Genomic DNA, 25375 nt, shown 5'->3' on the forward strand with positions numbered 1-25375 from the left:
TATGTTCTCCTCTAGATTTTGATGGCTTCTTGTGTCACATTTAGGTCTTGCATCCACTTTGAATTTATTTTTGTGTATGGTGTAAGAAAGTGGTCCAGTTTCATTCTTCTGCATGATGCTGTCCAGTTTTCCCAACACCATTTGTTGAAGAGACTGTCTTTTTTCCATTGGATATTTTTTCCTGCTTTGTTGAATATTAGTTGACCATACAGTTGTGGGTCCATTTCTGGGTTCTCTATTCTGTTCCATTAATCTGTGTGCCCCAAATAGCCCAAGCAATCCTGAAAAAGAGAAACAAAACTGGAGGCATCACAATTCCAGATTTCAAGCTATATTACAAAACTGTGGTCGTCAAGACAGTATGGTGAGAACAAGGATCCCCCACATTTTTTATTCCTCTGACTCTCCCCCGCCCCCCCCCCCCCGCCATTATCTCTTTCCATTCAGGCTGCCACTAGCAGTTCAGGAATGCATTCACTCTCGCCATTAACTTTTTTAATGGTGTCCTAGCTGGCTGGCCTCTTGCCTCCCACCCCTCCGTCCCTGTATTTCGACTTCCTACCATTGTATTGTGACACCCCCCTCACAGGCACTCAGGCGTCACCAGTAGGTTCAGAGGGAAGCCCAGCTCCCTAACCTGGCCTTTGAGGCTCCCCAGGATCTTGCCCTAACAGTCGTACCTCCATGTGTGCCCTGTAAAACTGGCTGTTTTATTTTCTGTCTGTGAAGCTGCAGTCAAAATCTTGACATCGTGGGGATACCATTCATCCCCAGGAGCAATTTTTAGGCCATGCTGTGTAGACAGCAATGTGGAATACTTGGAATTCATTATCTTTCCAAAAGGCCTTGATGAACTCTGTCTCCAAATGGCATTGTTTCAAGATAAGACTAAGAAAATTTGGCAAGAAACCTTGTGAAGTCACCAGTAGTATTTTAGAAACTGTGAAATAGCTGTTCTCAGTGTTAAAAAAAATTCAGCTGAGTAAATTTGAAGATCTAATTGGTTTTATTAAATGATTCATGAATCAGGCAGTATTTCATCTAGCAAGAAGAGGGGAGCTCCACTGAGCTAAAGAAGGGAAAGGCTTTTAAAGGCAGAGGGCATTAAAAAAAGCAGAAAGGAATTTATTAGCAAGATATGCATTGTTGAGGCAAGGTTGCCTCGAAAGGAGAGCAAAGGGGGGTCTATCAGAAAATTCCCTAGTATTGACCAGGGAATTCTATGTTGACTGGATAAAGGTGACATTCCAGGGAGGGGGGATTGGTTGAAATTGCACTTGGGTAAGGAATTAAGTCTTGGTTTACTGACCTGGGTCCTTAACCTTAGTGGCACCATTTTGGGCTAGTGGTTTTCTTTTGAGCAATTACCCCTTTTTGATCAGACTCTCAGCTTAACTGAGAGATGTGATAAACATTTAAGGCCTTAGCACCACTCTCTGTTACTGCTCTAAGTTCTTGAAGTTTTTGTTGTTCCTTTGTGTGGTGTCCATAGTCATGACCGTTTTGCTTAACGTCTGATATTCATAGGTCATGGCCTCAGATTGACACTCCTTTAAGTGGGTTATTTTCTTTGTTCCGTAGATGTTCCAGTCTTAGGGAGAGCATTTGCTCGATGTACTGCTACATGTATCTCAAGCTTTTGAAAGAATACAACGCACTAGGGAGATTATTATCATTACATAAGTAGGATAAATCCCAATATTTGGAGTGCAGTTTAGAGCCATGGTCCCCAAGACCCAAACCAATCAAAATCAAATAAGCCAAAGAAAGACGCTGTGGAAGGAGTCACCTTCTTAAGCCAAGCGACTTGTTCTTTGATCTTACCTGAGTTTCAGGGTCGACAAGGGTCAGGTGCAGGCTCAGCAGGTGGTGTTGACCCCACAGACACCGCCTTCGTCAGCCAATAGATAGTTAAGAGCTGTTCCGTTACCAAGGACAACTTTGGCTAGAGAGTTTAAGGGTATTTGTTGGGCTGCTATTGCTTTAACAGGTTTTGCAGTAATTTTAAGAATTAAGGAGCAGTTCTTGATCCTAGCCTCATTTACATTTATCCCTAATCAGGGAAATAGACACCTGTCAGAAGGAGTGAATTGTGAATCATGAATGTCTTCCAGTAGGCCCTTTAAAAAAAAAAAAAATTATTGGACGCCTGGGTGGCTCAGTCGGTTGAGCGACTGCCTTTTGCTCAGGTCATGATCCCAGAGTCCTGGGATCGAGCCCCACATCGGGCTCCCTGCTCAGCAGGGAGCCTGCTTCTCCCTCTGACCCTCTCCCCTCTCATGCAGTTTCTCACTCTCTCTCTCTTAAATAAATAAATAAAAATCTTTTTTTAAAAAAATTATTTATTTATTTTAGGGGGTTTGCAGAGGAAGAGGGATAGAGAGAATCTCAAGCAGACTCCCCACTGAGTGTGGAGCCTGATGTGGGACTCAGTCTCAGAACCTGAGATCCATGACCTGAGCTGAAATCAAGAGTTCAACTTGGCTCAACTGACTGAGCCACCCAGGCGCCCCTGGTAGGCCCTTTTTAACTCACCAACATAAATTTAGGGGAGTCGACCAATGAGATGTCTTATTTTGTCTGTGAAAAGTTAGGGGCACAGTTAGATTTTTTTCTGTCCTGAAATAAAAAGTTGTTTAAATTTCAGAGGTTGCCCTGTTACAAGGACGTTAGGATGACAAAAGTCTGGCAGTGAGGGGCTATTTTTGCAGAAGCAGAATGGACTTTATCCACATGTGGCACAGTCTTACAAATATAAAGGCTTAGTGTTATTTTTTTTGACAGTGCTTTCCATGTAATTTACATATCAAATAAGCCTAATTCATTTAACAAGTCCTTTGGAAAATTTTAGGTCAAAAAGACTTCACTTAGAATTTGGTTTTAGGAAGTTAGTCAAAAATATTTTTTTTAAAGATGTTATTTATTTGAGAGAGAGAGCATGCTTGAAGAGAGAGGACGAGCAGAGGGAAGGGCAGAGGGAGAGGGAGAAGCAGACTCCCCCCTGTGCAGGGAGCCCGATGAGGGGCTCCATCCCAGGACCCTAGGATCAGGGCTTGAGCCGAAGGCAGTGACTGAGCCACCCAGGCACCCCAATCAAAAATATTTTTAGAAAAGGTTTTAAAGCACTTGCCTAAATAGGATCACAGATTACTACAAAATCTAATACTTAAAAGGTAAAGAGAATTTTAGTCTTACCCAAATGACACCAAAAGCCCAAGAAAACTTTTTCCTTTTAATAGAAAACCAAATTCTAATTTTGCACCAGCTTACTTTTGATATTAAAACCCATTTTTAAAAATAAATTTATTTTAATCTTAACCAGGTCGACCACACATGAAAGTTCCTGTCTAAAGATTATTTTTCCACAAACCTCCTACAACTTTTTTTCCCCTATATTCCAATTTTGTCTTATGTTTTTTTCCCTTTAAACAGTCAGCCTCATTTTAGGACAAAATTACTTTTTCTCCCCTTCACAAAAAATGTATTGAAAGAGGACTTTGGCTGCCTCCATTTTGACCTCAAACTTTCTAGTTGGGTTCTTTCCAGCTTGTCTCTTGGCTCAGGCTGAAGACCCTGTGGGCAAAGCATCCCACGATGGGAACCGAAACTACCCCCTCGAGCAATAGAGACTGCCCTAAGCTAGCAAGGTCCCACCTGTGTTTCACTTCAAGACAGTGGTTAATTTGACTTTCACTGCCCCCCCCCCCCCCGTACATATCCACCCACCTTTGCTCCACATTTTCTTATATATAAACCTGGAAGTATTTTCAGCACTTTGGAGATAGTCTCTCAGATGCTAGTCCCCTGTCTTCTGGGTGTTGGCCTCACTGAAATAAATTCCTGTTTCACCACCACCCTTTCTCTGCCCTTGGATTTTGTGAGCGGCCAGTGGCCAAACCTGGTCTGTTTGGGACCCCCGGAGCCAGGTGCTCTTGCGCCCCTGGGCCCCGGCTACACCATCTCCATTTATCACACCTTTTTCTCCTGAAAACACATCCTACTTTCCTGCCATACAGAGATGTTTTCCTTATTTTTAGTAGCTTTAATTACATATATTTGAGTTCTTAACCCTGAGAAACCTTAATTTTTAGTGAAAACTAAGAAGTAAATTGTGAGCTGTTGGTTTTACCAGCATTTTTTTGAATTTGAATTTTACGAATACATTTCAAAAATTTTAAAAGCATATACCTTTTTAAATTTGCCAATAGAGTATTAACATATCCAAATATCTTTTAGTTTCTTTGTAATAAGAAGCCAAAAGTAGATCAACTTATGTTTAGTAATTAATGTTTTGGTATTTTGTCTTTTTTGGAAATGATCTAGATTTTATTTTTTTTTAAGATTTTATTATTAGAAAGCACACAAGGGGGAGTGGCAGGCAGAGGGAGAGGAAGGGGGAGAGGCAGACTCCCTACTGAGTAAGGGAGGGGCTCGATCCCAGGACCCTGAGATCATGACCTGAGCCGGAGGCAGACGCTTAACCAGCTGAGCCACTCAGGAACCCCAACCTAGATTTTTTAAGTTTTTATTTTACTTCCAGTTAGTTAATATACAGCGTTATACTAGTTTTACATGTACGATATAGTGATTCAGCACTTTGATACATCATCCTGTGCTTATCATGACAGGGGCACTACTTAATCTCTATCACCTATTACCCCATTCCCCCCCCCCCCACCTCCCCTCTGGTAACCATCCGTTTGTTCTCTATAGTGAAGAGTCTGTTTCTTGGTTTGTCTCTTTCTCTCTTTTTCCCTTTGCTCATTTATTTTGTTTCTTAAATTCCACATATGAGTGAAATCATATGGTATTTCTTTCTCTGACTTACTTAGCATTATGCTCTCTAGCTCCATCCATGTCATTGCAAATGGCAAGATGTCATTCATTTTTATGGCTGAATAATACTCTGGAGTGTGTGTATGTGTGTGTGTGTGTGTATATATATGTGTGTGTGTGTGTATATATATATATATATATATATATATATACACACACACCACATCTTTATCCATCAATCAGTCTGTGGACACTTGGGCTGCTTCCATATCTTGGCTATTACAAATAATGCTGCTTTAAACATCGGGGTGCATATATCTCTTTGAATTAGTGTTTTTGTATTCTTCGGGTAAATACCCAGTAATGTGATTACTGGATCATAGGGTAGTTCTATTTTTGAGGAACCTCCAGACTGTTTTTCACAGTGGCTGGACCAGTTTGCATTCCCCAACGGCGCAAGAGGGTTCCTTTTTTCTACATGCTCACCAACACCTGTTGTTTCTTGTGTTGTTGATTTTAGCCATTCTGACAGGTGTGAGGTGATATTTCATTGTAGTTTTGATTCACATTTCCCTATGATCAGTAATGTTGAGCATCTTTTCCTTGCCTCTTGGCCATCTGTAGGTCTTCTTTGGAAAAATATTCATATCCTCTGCCCATTTTTTAATTGGATTATTTGTTTTTTGGGTGTTAAGTTTTATAAATTCTTTATGTATTGGGGTACTAACCCTTTATCAGCTATGTCATTTGCTAATATCTTCTTTCATTCCAGAGGCTGTCTTTTAGTTTTGTTGATTGTTTCCTTCGCTGTGCAGAAGCTTTTTATTTTGATGTAGTCCCCATATTTTTGCTTTTGTTTCCCTTACCTCAGGGAACCTGTCTAGAAAAAAGTTGCTACAGCCAGTGTCAGAGAAGTTACTGCCTGTGCTCTTTTAGGATTTTTATGGTTTCATGTCACATTTAGGTCCTTAATCCATTTTGAATTTATTTTTGTGTATGGCTTAAGAAAGTAGTTGCATTCTTTTGCATGTTGCTGTCCAGTTTTTCCAACACCATTTTTTGAAGAGGCTGGCTTTTTTCCATTGGGTGTCTTTCCTGCTTTGTCAAAGATTAATTGACCATATAATTGTGGGTTTATTTCTGGGTTTTCTGTTCTGTTCCATTGATCTGTGTGTCTCTTTTTGTGCCACTACCATACTGTTTCGATTACTACAGCTTTGTAATATAACTTGAAGTCTGGAATTGTGATGCTTCCAGCTTTTTTTCCCCCCTCCCAAGATTGTCTTGGCTATTTGGAGTTTTCTGTGTTTCCATAAAAATTTCAGGATTGTTTGTTCTAGCTTTGTGAAAAATGTTCATGGTATTTTGATAGGGATTGCATTGAATGTGTAGATTGCTTTGGGTAGTATAGACATTTTAACAGTATTTGTTTTTCCAATCCATGAGCGTGGAATGTCTTTCTATTTCTTTGTGTCGTCTCTTCAAATTTCTTTCATCAATGTTTTCCAGTTTTCAGAGTACAGGTCTTTCACCTCTTCATTAGGTTTATTCCTAGGTATCTTATTTTATTGTACTTGTAAATGGAATTGTTTTCTTAATTTCTCTTCTGTGTCATTATTGATGTATAGAAATGCAAGAGATTTCTGTAGACTGATTTTGTATCCTGTAACTTTACTGAATTCGTGTGTCAGTTCTAGCAGTTTTTTGATAGTCTTTAGGGTAGTCTTTAGGGGTAGTCTTTTTTTTTTTTTTAAAGATTTTATTTATTTATTTGACAGAGAGAGACACAGCGAGAGAGGGAACACAAGCAGGGGGAGTGGGAGAGGGAGAAGTAGGCTTCCTGCCGAGCAGGGAGCCCGATGCGGGGCTCGATCCCAGGACCCCGGGATCATGACCTGAGCTGAAGGCGTATGCTTAACGACTGAGCCACCCAGGCGCCCCTAGGAGTAGTCTTTAGGGGTAGTCTTTATGGGTAGTCTATTTAGTCTTTAGGGTAGTCTTTAGGGTGTGGTAGTCTTTAGGGTTTTCTATACACAGTATCATGTCATCTGCAAGTAATGAAAGTTTTATGTCTTCCTTACCAATTAGGATGCCTTTTATTTCTTTTTGTTGTCTGATTGCTATGGCTAGGACTTCTAATACTATGTTGAATAAAAGTGTTGAGAGTAGGCATTCTTGTCTTGTTCCTGACCTCAGGGGAAAAGCTCTGTTTTTCCCAATTAAGGATCATGTTAGCTGTGGGTTTTTTCGTATATGATCTTTATTATGCTTAAAGGTGGATGTCTTTAGGTTTAAAATGAGTCTCTTGTAGGCAGCATGTTACCTCTAAACCTATTTTGTTTAGGGTTTTTTATCATGAATGGATGTCGTACTTTGTCAAATGCTTTTTCTGCATCCATTGAAATGATCATATCGTTCTCATCCTTTCTTATTTATGTGATGTATCACGTTGATTGATTTGCAAATATTGAACTACCCTTGCAACCCAGGAATAAATCTTACTTGATCCTGGTGAATTATTTTTTTAATTTATTGTTGGATTCAGTCTGCTAGTATTTTGTTGAGGATTTTTGCATCTGTGTTCATTAGAAATACTGGTCTGTAGTTCTTTTTTTGTGGTGTCTTTTTCTGGTTTTGGTATCAGGATAATGCTGGCCTCATAGAATGCATTTGGAACTTTTCCTTCCTTTTCTGTTTTTTGGAATAGTTTGAGAAGAATAGGTGTTAATTCTTCTTTAAATGTTTGGCAGAATTCCCCTGTGAAGCCATCTGGTTATGGTCTTTGTTGTGAGTTTTTTGATTACCGATGCAACTTCTTTGCTGATACTGGTCTGTTCAAGTTTTTCTATTTCTTCCTGTTTCAGTTTTTGTAATTTATAGGTTTCTAGGAATTTATCCATTTCTTCTAGGTTGTCCAATTTGTTGGCATATAGTTTTTCATAATCCCTTAAAATTGTATTTCTGTGGTGTTGGTTGTTATTTATCCTCTCTCATCTGTGATTTTATTTATTTGGTTCCTTTCTCTTTTTGATAAGTCTGGCTAGAGATTTATCAATTTTATTGTTTAAAAGAACCAGCTCCTGGTTTCATCGATTTGTTCTATTGTCTTTTTAGTTTCTACACCATTTATTTCTGCTCTAATCTTTATTATTACCATCCTCCTGCTGGCTTTAGGCTTCATTTGTTCTTTTTCCAGCTCCTTTAGGTGTAAGGGAAGGTTGTTATTTGAGATTTTTCTTGCTTCTTGAGGTAGGCCTGTATTGCTGTAAACTTCCCTCTTAGAACTGCTTTTGTTGCGTACCAAAGATTTTAAACCATTGTTTTCATTTCCATTTGTTTTTGTGTACTTTTTAATATCTTCTTTTTTTCTTTTTAAAGATTTTATTTATTTGAGAGAGAGAGAAAGAGAGCGCAACAGAGAGAGCACAAGCAGGGAGGGGGGCAGAGGGAGAGGGAGAAGCAGACTCCCAGCTGAGCAGGGAGCCTAACATGGGACTCGATCCCAGGACTCTGAGATAATGACCTGAGCCAAAGGCAGATGCTTAACCAACTGAGCCACCCAGGCACCGTTTAATTTCTTTTCTTATTTCCTGATTGACCCATTTATTGTTTAGTAGCATGGTACTTAACCCCCATATATTTGTAATCTTTACAGATTTTTTTTTCTTGTAGTTGACTTCTAGTATCATAGCCTTGTGGTCAGAAAAGATGCATGATAAGACTTCAGTCTTCTTGAATTTGTTGAGGCTTGTTTTGTGGCCTAATATGTGATCTGTTCTGGAGAATGTTCCGTGTGCACTTGAAAAGAATGTGTATTCTTCTGTTTTAGGATGGAATGTTCTGGATACGTCTGTTAAATCCATCTGTTCCAGTGTGTCATTGAAAGCCATTGTTTCCTTGTTGATTTTCTGTTTAGATGATCTGTCTATTGATGTAAGTGCGATGTTAAAGTCCCCTACTATTACTGTATTATTATCAATTAGTTCCTTTATATTTGCTATCAACTGTTTTATGTATTTGGATGCTCCCACGTTGGGTGCATAAATATTTCCAGTTGTTATGTCTTCTTGTTGGATTGTCTCTATTATTATTATTATTATTATTATTATTTAGTGTCTTTCTTCATCTCTTGTTACAGTCTTTATTTTTTTACAGTCTTTGTTTTAAAGTGTAGTGTGTCCAATGTAAGTATTACTATTCCAGCTTTCTTTTAACATCCATTTGCATAAATGTTTCTCCCTCCCTTCACTTCAATCTTTAGGTCTAAAGGTGGATGTCTTTAGGTCTAAAATGAGTCTCTTGTAGGCAGCATATAGATGGGTCTGTTTTTTTATCCATTTTGTCACCCTGTATCTTTTGAGTGGAGTGTTTAGTCCATTTAAATTCAAAGTAATTATTGATTTGTATTTATTGCCATTTTATTACTTGTTTTCTGGTTGTTTCTGAAGATTTTCTCTGATCTGTTCTTGTCTGTCTTTCATGGTTTGCTGGTTTTCTTTAGTGGTAATTTGGATTTCTTTCTCTTTATTCTTTGCATATTTATTAGTGGATTTTGATTTGTGGTTACCATTAGGTTTGTATATATAACATTTTCTGCATATAGCAGTCCATATTAAGTTGATGGTTGTTTAAATTTGAACTTATTCTTTAGTCCTCTCCTCATATTTTAGGTATATGGTGTCATATTTTACATCCTTTTATTTTGTGAGTTCCTTGACTGATATTTTACAAAAATATTAGTTTTTATTGCTTTCGTGTTTCCTACCTTCATATTGCCACTTTTGGTCTTTGCTTTCCACTTAGAGCCCCCATTAATATTTCTTGCAGGGCTGGTTTAGTGGTCACAAACTCCTTTAGTTTTTGTTCATCTGAGAAACTCTTTATCTCTCCTTCTATTCTGAGCGATAGCCTTACTGGATAGAGTATTCTTGGCTGCAGATTTTTCCCATTCAGAATGTGCTTTGAATATATCATGCCACTTCTTTCTGGCTCGCAACATTTCTGCTGAAAAATCCCTTGGTAGCCTTATGGGGTTTCCCTTTTATGTAACTGTCCTCTCTTGTCTTGCTGCTTTTAAGTTTTTTTCTTTAGCACTATGTTTTGCCATTTTAATTACAATATGTGTTGGTGTGGATCTCCTTTTGTTGATGTTGTTGGGGATTTTCTGTGCCTCCTGGATCTGGATATCTGTTTCCTTCCTCAGATAGGGAACTTTTCATTTATTATCTCTGCAAATAAATTTTCTGCCCCCTTTTCTCTCTCCTTGTGGAACTCCTATAATGCAAATGTTATTACATTTGATGGAGTCACTGAGTTCCCTAAGTCTGTTCTCATTTTGCATAATTCTTTTTTCTCTTTTGTTCAGCTTGATTACTTTTCCATTACTCTATCCTCTAGGTCATTAATTCATTCCTCTGTTTCTTTCAGCCTGCTGTTCATTGCGTCAGGCATGGTTCTCATTTGATTTATTGAGCCCTTTATCTCTGCTTTGTTATTTGTTATTGCTTTGTTAAGGGTCTTACTCATGTCTTCCACTCTTTTCTCAAATCCAGTAAGTATCTCTATGATCATTACTTTAAATTCTTTATCAGGCGTGTTACTTTTATCTGTTTCACTTAGATCTCTATCCATGGCCTTTTCCTGTTCTGTCATTTGGGACAGATTCCTCTGTCTTCTCATTTTGTCTAAGTTTCTGTGCCTGTTTCTGTGTCTTAGGAAAGTCAGCTACATCTTCTGTTCTTGAGGGTAATGGCCTTATGAAGAAGAGGTCCTATAGTGCTCTGCAGCGTAGTGTCCCCTGTTATCTAGGCCCTGCCACTTCAGGGAGTATCTCTGATGTGTGCAGCATGTGGTCTGTTGTTGTGTCCTGGCCACTTTATCCTTCAGGCCAGTCGTCTATAGAGGCTTTCTTTGCCTCCTGTGGGCAGTGTTTGATGTCTGGCCTGAGTGTGGTGCATTTTAACAAGTTGTGCTCTGGTCTGCTTGTGAAATGAGACCTCTCACCACTGCTGCTGGAACCGAGCCTCTGCAAAACTCCCAGTTCAGGAGATGTGCTGTGGGCAGGGGTTTGGGCTGGTCTTCTGGGGGAGGGGGCCTGCCTCATTGGGTTTGAGGAAAGCATGACTGGAATGGGCAGTTCCAGCAGTGTAAGCTGGTTAGTGTCAGTGCTGGGCTAGTTCCCGGAGGTGGTGGTTCTGTGTTTATGCTAAGGAGCGTGGGAGGGAAATGTCTCTGCCAGTTTCTTTGTTGTTCCCGGAGGGGTCTCTCTGTGAGCTGCCTCTCTGGAACAGGTCTGAGATGAACAACTAACCTCTTCACTGTGTGCCCCAAGCACTCTTCAAATCACTGTTTCCATGCTGTATGTCCTTGGACTGTCTGCCCTGCCTTCTCTCCAAAAGCAGCCCCAGTGCCTCGGGGCTCTATCTGAACCAAACCCACTGACCTTCAGAACTCCAGACTTTAAGCTCCACTGGTTGCAAGAACTCAGGAAATTCAGCCTCTCTCACTTTCCAAGCCACTTGCTATGGGGATTTATTTTCTTCATGGCTCCCACGTGTGTTAGTCTGTCTCTTGCCCTTCTCTGCAACAGCAGCTCCTGGAGTCGTTTCTCTCCCAAACCACACATCCACACTTCCTACCTTCTTCCATGTGGCCCTTCTCTGCCTTTAGTTGTGGAGTCTGTTCTGCTAGTCTTCAGGTCAATTTCTGGGATATTTAGGATAATTTGACAGTTATCTAGTATGAGGTGAACCTAGGGTCCTCCTACTTCTAGAAATGATCTAGATATTTAATGAATTTAACTTATCATTTAACCTAATTCAGCAAAACTTTAAGGTTTTAGGTTACCAAAAAAAAAAAAAATTGGGAAAATTAAGTAGACATAAATATTCTTGAAAAGTTCATTTATAAACTTTTATCTTGTTTATATCTAATTTACTTGTTCTTAATAACTATGTTTAGATGACCTATAAAAATGGTATTAAACATTAGACAAAGTCAGCCATTATCCTAAGCTATTAATTTTTGTTCACAGATCTTGGAAAGGACAACATGAACTTATTTGGAGGCTACTAAACTGAAGTAGAATAGAAGTTTTATATTTAGTGTTGGTAACTTTAAAGACATGTCTTTTTAATTAAGCCATCCACCTTAAACTAGCTTTTATATCAAATATTTTTTTCAAACCATGTGACCTTGAAAAATATTTGAGTTAGTTTCTTTCTTTTTGAGAGTTTTAGAATACACAATCCTTACAAGTGCTTGCCTTCAAACCAACTAAATAGAACTCTTTTACAAATTAATTGTAGCAATACCACCCAGAAGTAGAAAATACCACAGAGCTACAACACATAAATATAGACACACATGAATATAGGACAGATAGCCCTTATAGTTTTAAGTTACTGCCATGAAGTAGGTACAGAATTTACTAGTTATAGTTATAAAAGTTAGATCTCAGTTGTTTTTCTGGTAGATGGAATAAGGTTATCAGTCTAGATGGCCAGAGCTTTTTTAGTATTTGTGAAGACACTTAAGATTTGAATTTCTCCTTGGCAAGTCAAGTTCCAAATGACCTCTCTCTGCCCCTTGTGTTTTTTCTTGACAAGAATTACCACTCTGAAATTTGTATTTTAAAGAGATGGACTAGAAAGGATTTCCTAGAAAAGATCAGTAGAGTGTTGAACATTTACATCTTAAAGACACAGGGAAAGAATGCAAGCTTCTCCTAGAAGGACTCTTGTTCCCTTAAAGTCAGAATTTTTACACTTACAAGTCTTTTGAGATAGTTAGGGGATTGGCAAAAAGGTTTGGTAGTCTTTGAATTGTTTTGGAACTACACCTCTGATCCTGTAGAGACTAGATTTGTGAGATAGGGACAGCTTTTTTAATTCCTATAAGAATGTCTTTCTTTTGGGTGCCTGGCTAGCTCAGTCGGGAGGTAGATTGTGCAGCTCTTGATCTCGGGATTGTGAGTTTGAATCCCATGTGGGGTGTAGAGATTACTTTAAAAAAAAAAGTCTTCTTTCTCTCTGGGTTCATATAGCTTAGGAGAAAAGTCCTTAAAAAATTCCTCTCAGGCTCTGAATCTCAGTTTCCAATTTGACCAAATTCCTGATTATAAAGGTATTAAATCCTTTCAAATATTTTGTCAGGGCAAATGGTAAATAATTCTGGCAGTATTAAATAACTTCATGGATCCAAGAGGTGCCCTCAAAGAGGGTATAAAAGATATCCTCTTCAGAATATTTAGAGTCACTCCCAATGATAGCCAAAGAAAGAACCAACAACCTGCATACTCCAGACAGGCAGAAAGCCAAGCCAAGTTCTTAGGATATATGGACTGGATTTGTGATGCAGGATTTCTTTTCCTTTAGTGCCCGTGGCTCTTGGTCATGCTGCTTCAAAGAACGAAGAAGTAGACCAGCTGAAGACTGGTGGGCAGCAAAGCAAAGTTTATTAAGTGATAGTACAAAGCTCCTGAAGAAGGAGGTGGGCCTGAGAAGGTTGCTGCCAGAGTTTCTAAGTCTAGGGGTTTTTATGAAAATGTTGGCGGGTTGTTTTAATCTGATTAATCAATCCTCCATGTACCTGTCACCCAATTAGGTTTTTGTCCACACGCTCATCTACCTATCAGGTAGTTGTTCACAGGGGGAAAGGATGGAGGGCTCCTTCCAGGGTGGTGTAAAATCCTTTTAAAGGTAGTTTCCTCTTACGGCTGGGGTGGGGGTGAGGGGTGGGCCTTGTTGCTGCCTGCCTTTCTTCCAACTATCCATTATTTGTAAAGGAAGGGACAATGTGAATTTTTATTCCTCTCTCAGCTGGGCTCAGGAAGTGATATATTTACAAAAACTCTTGAGGATTCTCCCCAGGTTTGAGAAATTATTCAGCTATGGACTTTAGTTTGGCCTTTGACCAAGGAGTGAAGTGCCTATAGTCTCAACTGGTTTTCTTCTAAAAGTAACTGTTTAATAGTCTCTTTAGAGTGAAAGGCAGTTCATAAGAGGCTGACTAGGATGAGTACTCAAAAGACGAGGGGAACAGTAGCAGTTACGTCAGTTTTAACAGTCTTGTTTTAGGTATTTTTTTCTCATTTTCATTAGCTGTTTACGTGAGTCTTTTAGTGAGACTATTTTGGAATTTTGAACCTTTTGGAGGCTTCTGCTTGCCATTTAGAACAGATACCCCATTCTGTTTAATTTGGGAACCCTTGCATTCAAGGGCACTTTTTAAATGACCTTATCTAATTGGAACATTCTCCATCATGGCCATTGTAATTCTAGGTTCTTTTTAGTCCTTTATTTCTGTAGCTGTTCACAGCTTCCAGCACCATAGTTTTTAGACTTAAAATAAGCAGGTATGCCAGAAGGTGGCACGCTTGATTCTGTAGAATTTAGGGACCCCCAAGCTAAGCCTTTGTTTACACAAAAAAACAAATATGTGTACCTTAACACACCAGTAGTAAGTAAGAGTTGTTCCTGTGGACTAGCCAAGAGAAGACCATGGGCAAAACCAGCAATTTACTGGGTGGACTAAACCAGCAGACTCCATTCAGGGAGACGATGGACTGGAAATGGGTAAAGGATTAAACCACCAAACCCTGGTAAATGGGGAATTCGGACTGGAACTGGGGAAGGAATGCCAATATGGAATTGCAGAATGAACCAAGGGCCAAGGACTGGTGCTCTATTAGAGGCTCCTGTTTGTCTAGACCTGTTAACCCTGGATTAGGAAGCTAATTAGATGGGTAGCTTAAATGCAAAAAGAGTGGAGCTGAAACCAAGAGGGACTTACCAATGGGCCTTGGAAACAGTGAGAAAGACAGAGAACTCAAATGAGTTCTTGGGGCACCACGCCTATGTTTCTCCTTGTCCCTGAATGCTGTCAGAAGTTTGCTTTGGATCCTGATGCTGCCACCAAATGTGTTTAGAAAAAAAATTCAGCCAAGTAAATTTGAAGATTTAATTGGATTTCTTAAACCGTTCATGAATGGGCAGCATTCCATCTAGCAAGTAGAGGGGGGCTCCACTGAGTAAATAAGAGAAAGACTTTTTAAAGGCAGAGAGAGGGCATTTTTAAAAAAGAAAGGAATTTATTAGCAAGATATGTGTTGTTTAGGTAAGGTTGCCTGGTAAAGAGAGCAGAAGGGGGGTCTATCAGTAAATTCCCTAGTATTGACCAGGAAATTCAATGTTGACTGGTTAAAGGTGACATTCCTGGGGGGAGGGGGAGGGTTGGTTGAAACTGCAGTTGGGTTAGGAATTAAGTCTTGGTTTGCTGACTTGGGTCCTTAAGTTAAGGCACCATTTTGCATTTTGGGCCTATGGTTTTCTTTTGAACAGCAGTAGTTTTGCGTGTGGGTAATACTGTGTCCTGCATTCATCATGAAGCTCCTCAAACTTTACAGACTGTGTTAATTTAGTCCCAGCCTGGCTGATGGTTAGGGCATGTAGGTCCATATCCAACCAGCAACATCAGGTAGGTTCCTGTCAAGGAAGATAACTGGAATCTCAGTGCTATCATTCTTCAGATGTGCCAAGATGAAAAAGGTGGGAATCTATGCTCAAAGACTTTTTTTAAAAAAATAATTTCTTTTAACCTTTTTTTTTTAAGATTTTATTTATTTAGCCATTATTTCAAATATTTTTCTTTTTTTTATTTATTTTTTTGATCTTTTTTTTTTAAAGATTTTATTTATCCGAGAGAGAGAGAGAGAGAGAATGAGCAAGAGAGAAAGCGAGATCATGAGCAGGGTGGGGGGGGTAGAGGGAGAAGCAGACTTCCCGCTGAGCAGGGAGCCCGACCTGGGGCTTGATCCCAGGACCCCAGGATCATGACCTGAGCCGAAGGCAGCCACTTAACCAACTGAGCCACCCAGGCACCCCTCAGATAATGTTTTTTGAAGCCTAGTTTTAAATTGCTTGAAAAAGGGGCGCCTGGGTGGCTCAGTCGTTAAGCGTCTGCCTTCGGCTCAGGTCATGATCCCAGGGTCCTGGGATCGAGCCCCACATCGGGCTCCCTGCTCCGCGGGAAGCCTGCTTCTCCCTCTCCCACTCCCCCTGCTTGTGTTCCCTCTCTCACTATATCTCTCTCTGTCAAATAAATAAATAAAATCTTTAAAAAAAAAATAAATAAATAAATTGCTTGAATAATACTAAGAGTATACTCGACAAAGATTAAAATAGTGTTTCTTTTATTCATTTATTTGAGAGACAGACAGAGCATGTGGGGGAAGAGCAGAGGGGAAGGAGAAGCAGGCTCCCCGCTGAGCAGGGAACCCCATGCTGGACTCGATCCCAGGACCTTGATATCATGACCTGAGCCAAAATATATTCTACAGTTCAGACTTTTTCCATGTTAGTTTGGCTTTGGTTGTAGTTTTGTATGTGCTTAGTATTGACTTCACATTATAGTAGTGATACAATCTTTTAATCTAGAGGGACTAAAATGAGATATTTTTCTAACCAAAAATAACTATTTCCTTCTATACTTGATTTTCTTGAAATAGTAGATTTTGTGTGATGTGCTGTGATCTCTGCGTTTCAGGTACTATGCTGTGATGGTAGCCATGTTCTTCACTGTCAGTGTGGTGAACAACTATGCCCTGAATCTCAACATCGCCATGCCCCTGCATATGATATTTAGATCTGTAAGTGCTGCCGGCTTACGTATGTATGTTGCTCTGGGAAATCTAAGTGGGTCGATTGAACACCTGACAAAAGTAGAAAGGTCTTATAACTAGTAGAGTCTAGCGTCTAAGCATAGGTCTCCCAGATGCATGAGCAAAGACTGGCTTTCATCTGTGCGGTAAGGCAGAGAGTGGACAGTTGACTGTCATCCCTCTGAGGTCTAATGGGTGATCAATAAAAGGAGCTAAAATTTCCCTGGGAGGCAGATTTTATGTTTAATTTCCCTCATCTGGTTGATTTTATATTCAGACTTGCTATGAATGTTACTTATTTCTCATCACTTTTGATTTCTTTCATAAAATTACATTTACTTCTAGTACATAAAATTGATACTTCCCTTTTTTGATTTTTTTTTTTTAAGCAAGAGACTTTTGAGACCATTAAGTAAAGGGAAATTCTTATTTTTAAAAAATATTTATTTATTTTAGAGAAAGCATGCACACACACAGGTGCAGTGAGGAGCAGAGGGAGAAAATCTCAAGGAGACTCCCCGCTGGTGTGGAGCCTGATGCAGGGCTCAATCTCATGACCCTGAGATCATGACCTGGGTCGAAACCAAGAGTGGGAGGCTTAACTGACTGAGCCACCCGGGTGCTCTAAATAAAGGGAAATTCTTAAAGATTTTTATTTATTTGAGAGAGAGACAGAGGATGAGGGGGAGTAGCAGAGGGAGAGGGAGAAGCAGGCTTCCTGCTGACCAAGGGAACCCGATGCAGGACTCAATCCCAGGACCCTGAGATCATGACCTGAGCTGCCAGACGCTTAACTGACTGAGCCACCCAGGTGCCCCAATAAAGGGAAATTCTTGATGAAGGTGGGGTTTCTCCCAGAGCAGCAGTGGCTTTTTCCTCCCTCTCACGTTTGGTGGGAGATCTGTATATAAATAAATAAGAACAGAGTGCTCCGTGAAGAGCAAGAAAACTTCAAGGGGAATGTAGTTAGGATTGCAGAAGAATGCAAAATTGGTCACCATTGGAATTATAACATTTCTGTGTAGTCTGAGATTTCTGGGAGATTAAAGGTGCTATCCTCAAAGGGACTTCTCAAAGCTAATTATACTTATAAAGATGACTTTCAAAGTACTGAGCACATAATAGACTTTCAATAAACCCTTGCTGATTGAGCGACAGCTTTCTAGAGAAGAGAAAGATCCCTGCACGCCTTCTTTCATTAATTAAAACCGGGGGTGAGGAGAAGCCTAGCAAAAGCTCTCATAAATCAGATGGAAAATTTAACAAAATTAAGTCTACAATATAATTTCTGCTAGCCTTAGTTTCAGAACTCTGACCAGTATTTAGAGAATTGATCATTTTTATTCTCATTGTTATCTTCAGAAGGTTTTATTAATTTACATAATAGATTTGTATGGTTTATACTTTTTGCCATTATAAGAACAAGTGAACCTTACTAATTATTCATTCTAACCTCCTCCTTTCTGGCTCTTTTTCCTGCTTGTCGGTGTTCTTATTTATCTTGAATTATTTTCTTTCCCTGGTGCACTAAAACTCTGTTACTATTGTCCTTTTACAGGGTTCTCTAATTGCCAACATGATCCTAGGAATTATCATTTTGAAGAAAAGGTAAACAATATACTTTCATATTTTATGTGTAGGAAGGATATCCTGAGTCCCATCCATAAGCTGGATTCCTTCTCTCATAGTGGTGATAAGTTTGCTCTTGATCATCCAGCTTGTGTCTTTGTTCTCTCCGTGGCAGTGCTGTGTGTCCTGAGGCAGTGGACCAGGTAAGGGGCCCCCCTGTGGCTTTGGAGCGGCATTTCCTCTGTGTAGAACGAAGTAGCTCTTGTCACCATGGAATCTTCAGTACCATAGTAACCTCCAAAGCCAGCTGATCTAGAACTTCACTGTCCCATGTGGTCTCCACTAGCTGCATGGGACTATTTACATTTAAATTTAAGTTATTTAAAATTAAATAAATATTTAGTTTCTCACATTTTAAGTGCTTAGTAGCCACATGTGGCTAGTGGCACCCATGTTGGAGAACCCAGCTATGGGACATTTTCAACTTCACGGAAGTTCTTGGACGACGTGGTCGTAGAAGGTGTTTATCAGTACAATGTGATGAACTGACGATACCCATGTTAGAAAGAAAGTTCCTAACAAAGACCCAAATGGCCAAGAAGATGGGGTGAAAACTTTCAGGACTGTTCTATGTGGCTGTCATCAGTGCCTCTCTCTGGGATATGGTTGGGAAATACCAGAAATACCTGGGATACTTTCTCAAAGTATTTGTCTTCCACCTTCGTTCTGGGCCTTACCCCTTACTCCCAAGGAGGAAGGACACTGGGGAGAGTCAGCACATTCAGTCTGGAACATTCCTCAGGGGAAGTTCACCCTCACTGTTAAGATCACAATGGTACAAGCTCACGCCAGCTTTTCTCTGTATTCAGTATCTAGCCCCAGTGTTAGAACTCTATACCAGCTTAGAAAGTGCTGCCAGTTAAGAGTGTGGGAACCCCGAGTATTTAAGTAATAAGAGCAGTGTCCTAAGAAGGACAGTTGTCCTGTCTTGCTAGGCTCCTTATCATGAACGCTTTATCTTCTGAGGCTTATGTATTCCCCAGATGAGTACGACTGCAGTTGACTTCTTTTCCAGGTCTCCACATTAAGTGTTCATATGTAATGGGTTTGTTACATTGAAGTGACTGCTAAGCTTCTTGGTAGTGTAGACTTGACATTGGGACAGACCTGCAGGCCTTCCAACCTTTGATTTTGCTCATAATAGGGCTACAAAAGAACATATTATAAAAGGAATGTATTCTCCTGATAGTGCTCTGAAATGTCAGGGGCCTTTCTTAAACATTTCTGTTTCCCTGGAGAACTTGTTTTGGGTCTGTCATCTTGAATCTATCCAAGTAAGCCTTTTTGACTCTCCTTGGTGTGTATCACCCAGAGAGCAGGAATTTCCCTAAGGTGACCATCTAATATCAGGAATTAGTAAGTTGTTATCTTCTTTTGTGTATTTTGAGCAGAGCCCCTTAGGTTCATAGTGTGTTCCTCATTCTGGGATTTGAAGACCAAGTCTGTACTTACCTGAACCTGCCCTTTGTTAATTTTTAGGCCTGAGTTACAAACCTCTCCCTGTCTGGATCTTTCCAGATTGAAGAGTTCCCTTACTTTTCTATCTGCTTCCTCAGGGCCTGTTACCTCATCCTGCCTCTGTCCACTAGCAGGTTGCTCTTGGCCCCGATCTGCTGCTTAGCTAGTCCTGTTGGCCTTTTATGAGGTGATGTGATCAGAACTGTGCAAAGTGTTTGACTAGAAAACCTCGGATGGTTCATCCTATAAATTTAATTCCTTTTCATTCTTGCCTGAGGCCTTCTGCTTTATCAGTAAGAGCCCAAGAGAGATGTTAATGATGTTGTTTTAGTTATTATGAAATGCCACTGTTCTTACTACTAGTAGTCCTGTTAGTGTAATATTTCTTCTTTTATCCAACTGTGCTGACATTTAAAAACATTTAAGTCATTCAAAGGTGTTAAAAATATCCTCTCCCGACAATGGACAGTTGAATGATTTTTTTTTTTTTTTGAGCATTGAGTCCTGCTACTTGTCTCTGATACTCCATTCTTCATCTTGTCTGGTGTGTCTCTGACACTCATGTTTGGGCCCCTGAAGACCAGAAAAGCCACAGGAGGCAGTTAAGATCTGCCCAGCTTTCATTGGGACTCAAGCAGAATGGAATATCATGTCTGGTCTATGTCTTTTTTTGTTTTTGTTTTCTGATGAAACAATTTCTCGGTCCACAAACTAACGGAAACTATTTTAAGCAACACTAAAAAAGGGTGTTTAGTCATTAGTCAGCACCCTGCTTCCTTCATGTGTGTGATACCATCAGCTGTATTTTGGTGATTTGTGCTCTTATGCAACATTTGACTGTGAGCATCATATGGAAATTCGTATTGGTGCTTTTCTTTTCTTAAGGTGTTCTTGTTCTTGTTTTTGCAGATACAGCATATTCAAATATACCTCCATTGCCCTGGTGTCTGTCGGGATATTTATTTGCACTTTCATGTCAGCAAAGCAGGTGGTAAGAATCGCTTCACAAATCATTTCTATTCACTGCTTGCCATGGGGGCCCCGGTACTTTTATTGATACGGTACATTTACAGGCTTATGCAATAGAAGGATCCGGGTCTCTGCAAGAGGAGAGTGGAAGGGACTGGGTAACACAGATTGTTCCTTTCTACCCAGGCACCTTGCATGTAGTTCTGGTCTCTCTACCTGGTGTTTTTCTTTCCTTCCTAGACTTCCCAGTCCAGCTCGAGTGAGAATGACGGATTCCAGGCATTTTTAAGGTGGCTACTAGGCAAGTACAATAATTACAATAAAGCTAATTGCCTCTGCAGTTCTGTTCGCTGAGTTTTCTCCCGAGGAATAGGTTTCTTGGCAAGAAGCTTTGGCTAAACAGATTATGCCACAGAAGAGAGAGGCACCTGGGATCACCTGTCTCTGAACTTTGGTGTTCAGAACATGAAAAAAAGAAAATGTCCATGTTCAGGGTGGTGTGTTCTACAACGTGGATCCACGATTTCCTTGGTTGCCACTGGTATAGAAAGAAAAGTGCATGTCAGTTGCCTGTCCCGCTTTCTGGGAGCGAGTGCTTCGAGTGTCCTCCTTTTCTTCATGATCTGTCTCCCGAGTAGAAGCAGTAAATTTCCAGGGGACTCATTTCTAAATCTTAGATTCATTTTCTTCATAAGTTAGCTCTTCCATAATGAGTGTTCCCAAACCTGACTGATCATCAGAGTCTCCTAGGGAATTTTTAAAAATGAGTATCTCTTTGTGGAATCAGACAGCTCCCGTAGAGCTTTGGCCTCGTGCTGTCGGATAGGAGGGGAAACGCTTTCCAAGGGCAGCCGGTAGCGGCAGGAACAGATCGAGACGAAGCCGCAGAGAAACAGCAGCGAAAGAACTCGATTCTCCCTGCTGCTTGGCTTCGAAACTTCATCCCTTCAGGTCGCTCTTCTTCACATAGAAAAATCTTCATGAGCTGTTAGGAAACACTTCATCCAATAAGAAAAATTTGCAGAGGATATGAACATACAGTTCACAGGGAAAAATTAATATCTGATTATTAGGTTCAGCCTCAGTAGTCTTGGAATAGAGAGATGCGAATTGAAACCAAAATGTAGTACCTTTTTATTTTTGGCCTGTTAAAATGGCAAGAAAATAAACGATTATTCTCATTGCTGCTGAGGGTGCATTTTTGTGTAAACTGTTTATGGTAGAAATTGATACAGCCTTTCTGGAAAAATTTATGTAGTGAGTTTTAAAAATGGCTACAACTTTTGACTCTGTAATTTCATTTAGGAAAGTTTATCCTAAGGGAAATCATCAACATTTTGTTTAAAGATTTATGTACAAGGATGTACATTGATTTGAATGGTGAAATAATTGGAAGTAATCTAATCATTCTCATGTTGTAAGACAGTTAATATGGTCCCTCCACGTGATAGAGTCATGGAGCCATGAATTCATACCTTTGAAAAAATTTTAATCACTTGAAGGAAAATCCAAGAAAAAGATCATGAAGAAAGCAAGATGTACAATTGTATGTTCATTATCCCGTTTTAGCATAAAATATATACATAAATATATATATATAGAGAGAGAGAGAGCGCAACCTATCAAGGAGTAGGTAGTGATCCTGTGGTTGATTTTTATTTCTTTTAAAAATTTTGTACATGTTCTACAACTGGCTTGTAATTAGTGTAGAACAGTTGGTGTTCTTTAGGAAGACATCTGGAAATGAGCAAATCTAGTATCTTGTAACCTGATTTTTGTTTTTTTTTTTAGGAATTGGGGCACTGACTTTTGCACTTCTGATGTCAGCAAGAATGGGTATTTTCCAAGAGACCCTATACAAACAATTTGGGAAACACTCCAAGGAGGCTTTGTTTTATAATGTAAGCAATTTCTTGAACCTGAGGAAGATAAAAAGTACTGAGTTGTAATCTGTTATTTCAAATGAAATATGCATTTTTCTGATGTAGTCGAAGGACCAAGTATTTTTAATAGGCTACTAATGTGTATTCTGAGCCCCAGTTCTCTATGTGAGATGATCATGATCAGTGTGAACCTAGCGTGTCTGCTAACCAGGAACAAGTCTGGGGATGAGAACCTTCACCCCCGCAATGTTCCGGAGATGAAATCAAGTTAAAACCACTATGGAAACTTGGAACAGGAAAATAAGTTCCAAAAACAACATGTCGAGGGGGACGTTGGCAGGCAGGTGGGCAGGCATGTGAGAGAGCGGGGAAGAGGGCTGAGCGCAGTCCCTCCGGGGAGCTCTCTGTACTCGATGGAGAGTTCATTACCTACTTCTGTGTGCTTCCGCTGCTTTTTTGGAAACTGCTGAGCCAGAGCTGCCCTCTCTAACTGTGCTCTTCCTCCAACCTCTCTCCTATGGAGAGAACATCCACAACACAGCCCCTCAAGGTTCCGGGTGGTAGAGATGCCTTCGGCTTCAGTGTTCAGGTGGAGTCGGAGTCAGATGAGTCAGGTGTTCCTTCACCGCCAGCTTTTTGTACTGAAGTTGCAGACAGTCCGGTTGAGATACTTAACTGGAGCTGGAGTATGTGGCTGGGAGTTTAAAAAATAAGGAACAGTCTGTCTGGTTCACAGCTTTGAGACCAGTACCTGGCACAGAGTAGCTGGCCCGTAACGTTAGCTGTGATCCCGTACTGTGGTGCTGGTGGGCTGCTGTCAAGCACGTTCACCTGTGCTTACCTGTCATTCCCTCTCCTCTTCGTCCTTTTTATTCTTGTCTTCATTTCATTTTCCCTGACCTCGTATTGTCCTCAAACCTCTTTTTCCCACAAGTTACCTAAACTCCCTGAAATCGACCTTTGCCGCCTTTATAATTTTTAAATCCTTCTGTTCGCTAAGCCATTCTCAAAAGTAGCAAAATGTAGCAAATCCTATGGGCCGAATGGCTGTGAGTTCAAACTTCGCTTTTGTTGGAGGAAGGATGCTGGCTCCGTTTTTTTGTTTAGTATGTGGTGATCATCTGACTCCATTCCGTAAGGGCAAGAACTGCAGTTTGCGGTCAGTAGCACGCTGGACAGTGTCACCTGGTCCGAAGCCCTGGATACATTTAACCTAACGAGTCTGAATTGCTTTTCTTGCTGCAGTTTTACGAGTTGTTTGACAAGCAGTAAGTCATTGTAAAGCTGCTTCACACGTTGTATCATGTGTCTGTATTTAAATTGACATGAAATCTTTCTTCCCATAGCATGCCCTTCCACTTCCTGGCTTCATCTTCCTGGCTTCCGATATTTATGACCATGCAGTTCTGTTCAATAAGTCTGGTGAGTGGGATGTTATCCGGTAGAATTACCTGACAGGTTCTGTGGCCACCTCTCAGTTTTGCTATTGACTTGACCGCTGCTTTTTTCACAATCTTATCCAAATCACCGCCCTTTTGGGAGCCATCCCCCCTCCACCTCTTGGGGATACAGTGCTGTTCAGCAGCAGCTGCAGCGGCAAAAGCGTTTACAGGTGCTTCTCAGTCATTTGCAAACGATGGAAGAGAGTATCTTCAGATTTTCTGTTTTGCTTTGGAATTTGTGTGTTTGCATTTGCATGTGTGGAACATTTGATGTTTTGAGAATGTAAAAAAATAGCGATACCCCCCTGCAGAGGTGGGACCGTGAGAAACTGGGCAGCCGTCCAGCTGTGTGTGTTCCTGCTCTTCCTTTGCTGCTGGCGAAGGCAGACCCGCTCGCACACCCCGTCCTAGCTCCTTTGGAGCGAGGGGAAACAAGAACCACAAGGGGGCTTTTTTCCAAGATACAGGGTAGGTAGGCAGCAGGAATAAGCAAAATTAGTTCAGATGTCTACAGGGTAAGTTAGCTATTGTTAAAGGGGCTATTTAATCAACTAGCTATAAATTGCCAATTAACTTGAAAGGAATTACTTATGTGACTATCGACTAAAAGACATAGTGTGTACACAGACACATGAACACACAGGAACAAATAAACGTGTAAAATTAAGGCTTTATGTTGCTCGTATCTAAAATGGCAGGTGTGTTTTGTGGTAGGGGCAGTATGTGCCCTGTTAACTTGTTTGCCCTCAGAACCTGCGTTGGGAAGTTGTGAATGCTTCCTGTTGGAGTTTGCAGTGTTGCCTGTCCCATTTACCCACCGAAAGTGTGTAATGAAGGTAGTGTGTCAGGAAGTTTTTAAGGCTCCAAATTACTCAATCATTTCTGGCTTTTCTTTTCTTTTTTTTTTGAAGATATAATCGACACATGGCCATTTTTGACACAATGATTTTTAAGGTCTCTTGAGAATTCCCACATAACGAAGGGCTACTGACATAAACATATTACCAGATTCCTTGGGATTGATTTTGATTTAGTTACTAGAATGCTGCTTCTAAAAGTCACAGGGATGGGTATAAAAGTAAAATCTTTTTTAGAGTCTGCCTTCAACGTCTTCAAAATCATCCCTGAGTTAAGTATATGCTTTTTTCTTTCTCTGGCTTGCCTTGAGGTTATCTCAGATGAACCTGTTATCCTTGAATTTGTTCAGAGAATTGAATATCCACCTAAATATTTTGAGTCCTACTAATGGACTCTTACCCAGCAAATTGATACAGTGGATCTCTGAAGCTATTAAATAGTAATAATACTTGTTAATTTTCATTTCAGTACATGCTAAGTGTTTCAAAGACAGTAGAATACCAGATTATGGGGATTAGTCCAGACAGTTATATTACCTTTCTTTATATATACATCTTTCTGTGTTTTGCACAAGAGAAGTAACATTCATTTACTAACCAGACCTCACTGTCACTGTTAGAATTTCCTAGGTTATACTGTATAATTCAACTCCCCGAACAACTGAGGAATTTTTAAAAACGGATCTTTTGAGGATTACTGTG

The 25375-nt window shown here is 40.1% G+C and overlaps 1 protein-coding gene across 1 annotated transcript in view; it reads left to right on the plus strand.

The window, feature by feature from the left end:
* Positions 1-25375, plus strand: part of SLC35B4 (solute carrier family 35 member B4) — a 36321-nt gene that overhangs the window by 8579 nt on the left and 2367 nt on the right. Inside the window, exons 3-8 of the mRNA XM_032401538.1 lie at positions 16321-16423; positions 17994-18043; positions 20432-20513; positions 20732-20792; positions 22283-22392; positions 23721-23796. Coding sequence (XP_032257429.1) covers positions 16321-16423; positions 17994-18043; positions 20432-20513; positions 20732-20792; positions 22283-22392; positions 23721-23796 — 482 coding nt within the window. The remainder of the gene's footprint in view (positions 1-16320; positions 16424-17993; positions 18044-20431; positions 20514-20731; positions 20793-22282; positions 22393-23720; positions 23797-25375) is intronic.

This window comes from Phoca vitulina, unplaced genomic scaffold, assembly GCF_004348235.1.
Source record: "Phoca vitulina isolate PV1807 unplaced genomic scaffold, GSC_HSeal_1.0 scaffold4, whole genome shotgun sequence".
Classification (NCBI taxonomy): Eukaryota; Metazoa; Chordata; class Mammalia; order Carnivora; family Phocidae; genus Phoca; species Phoca vitulina.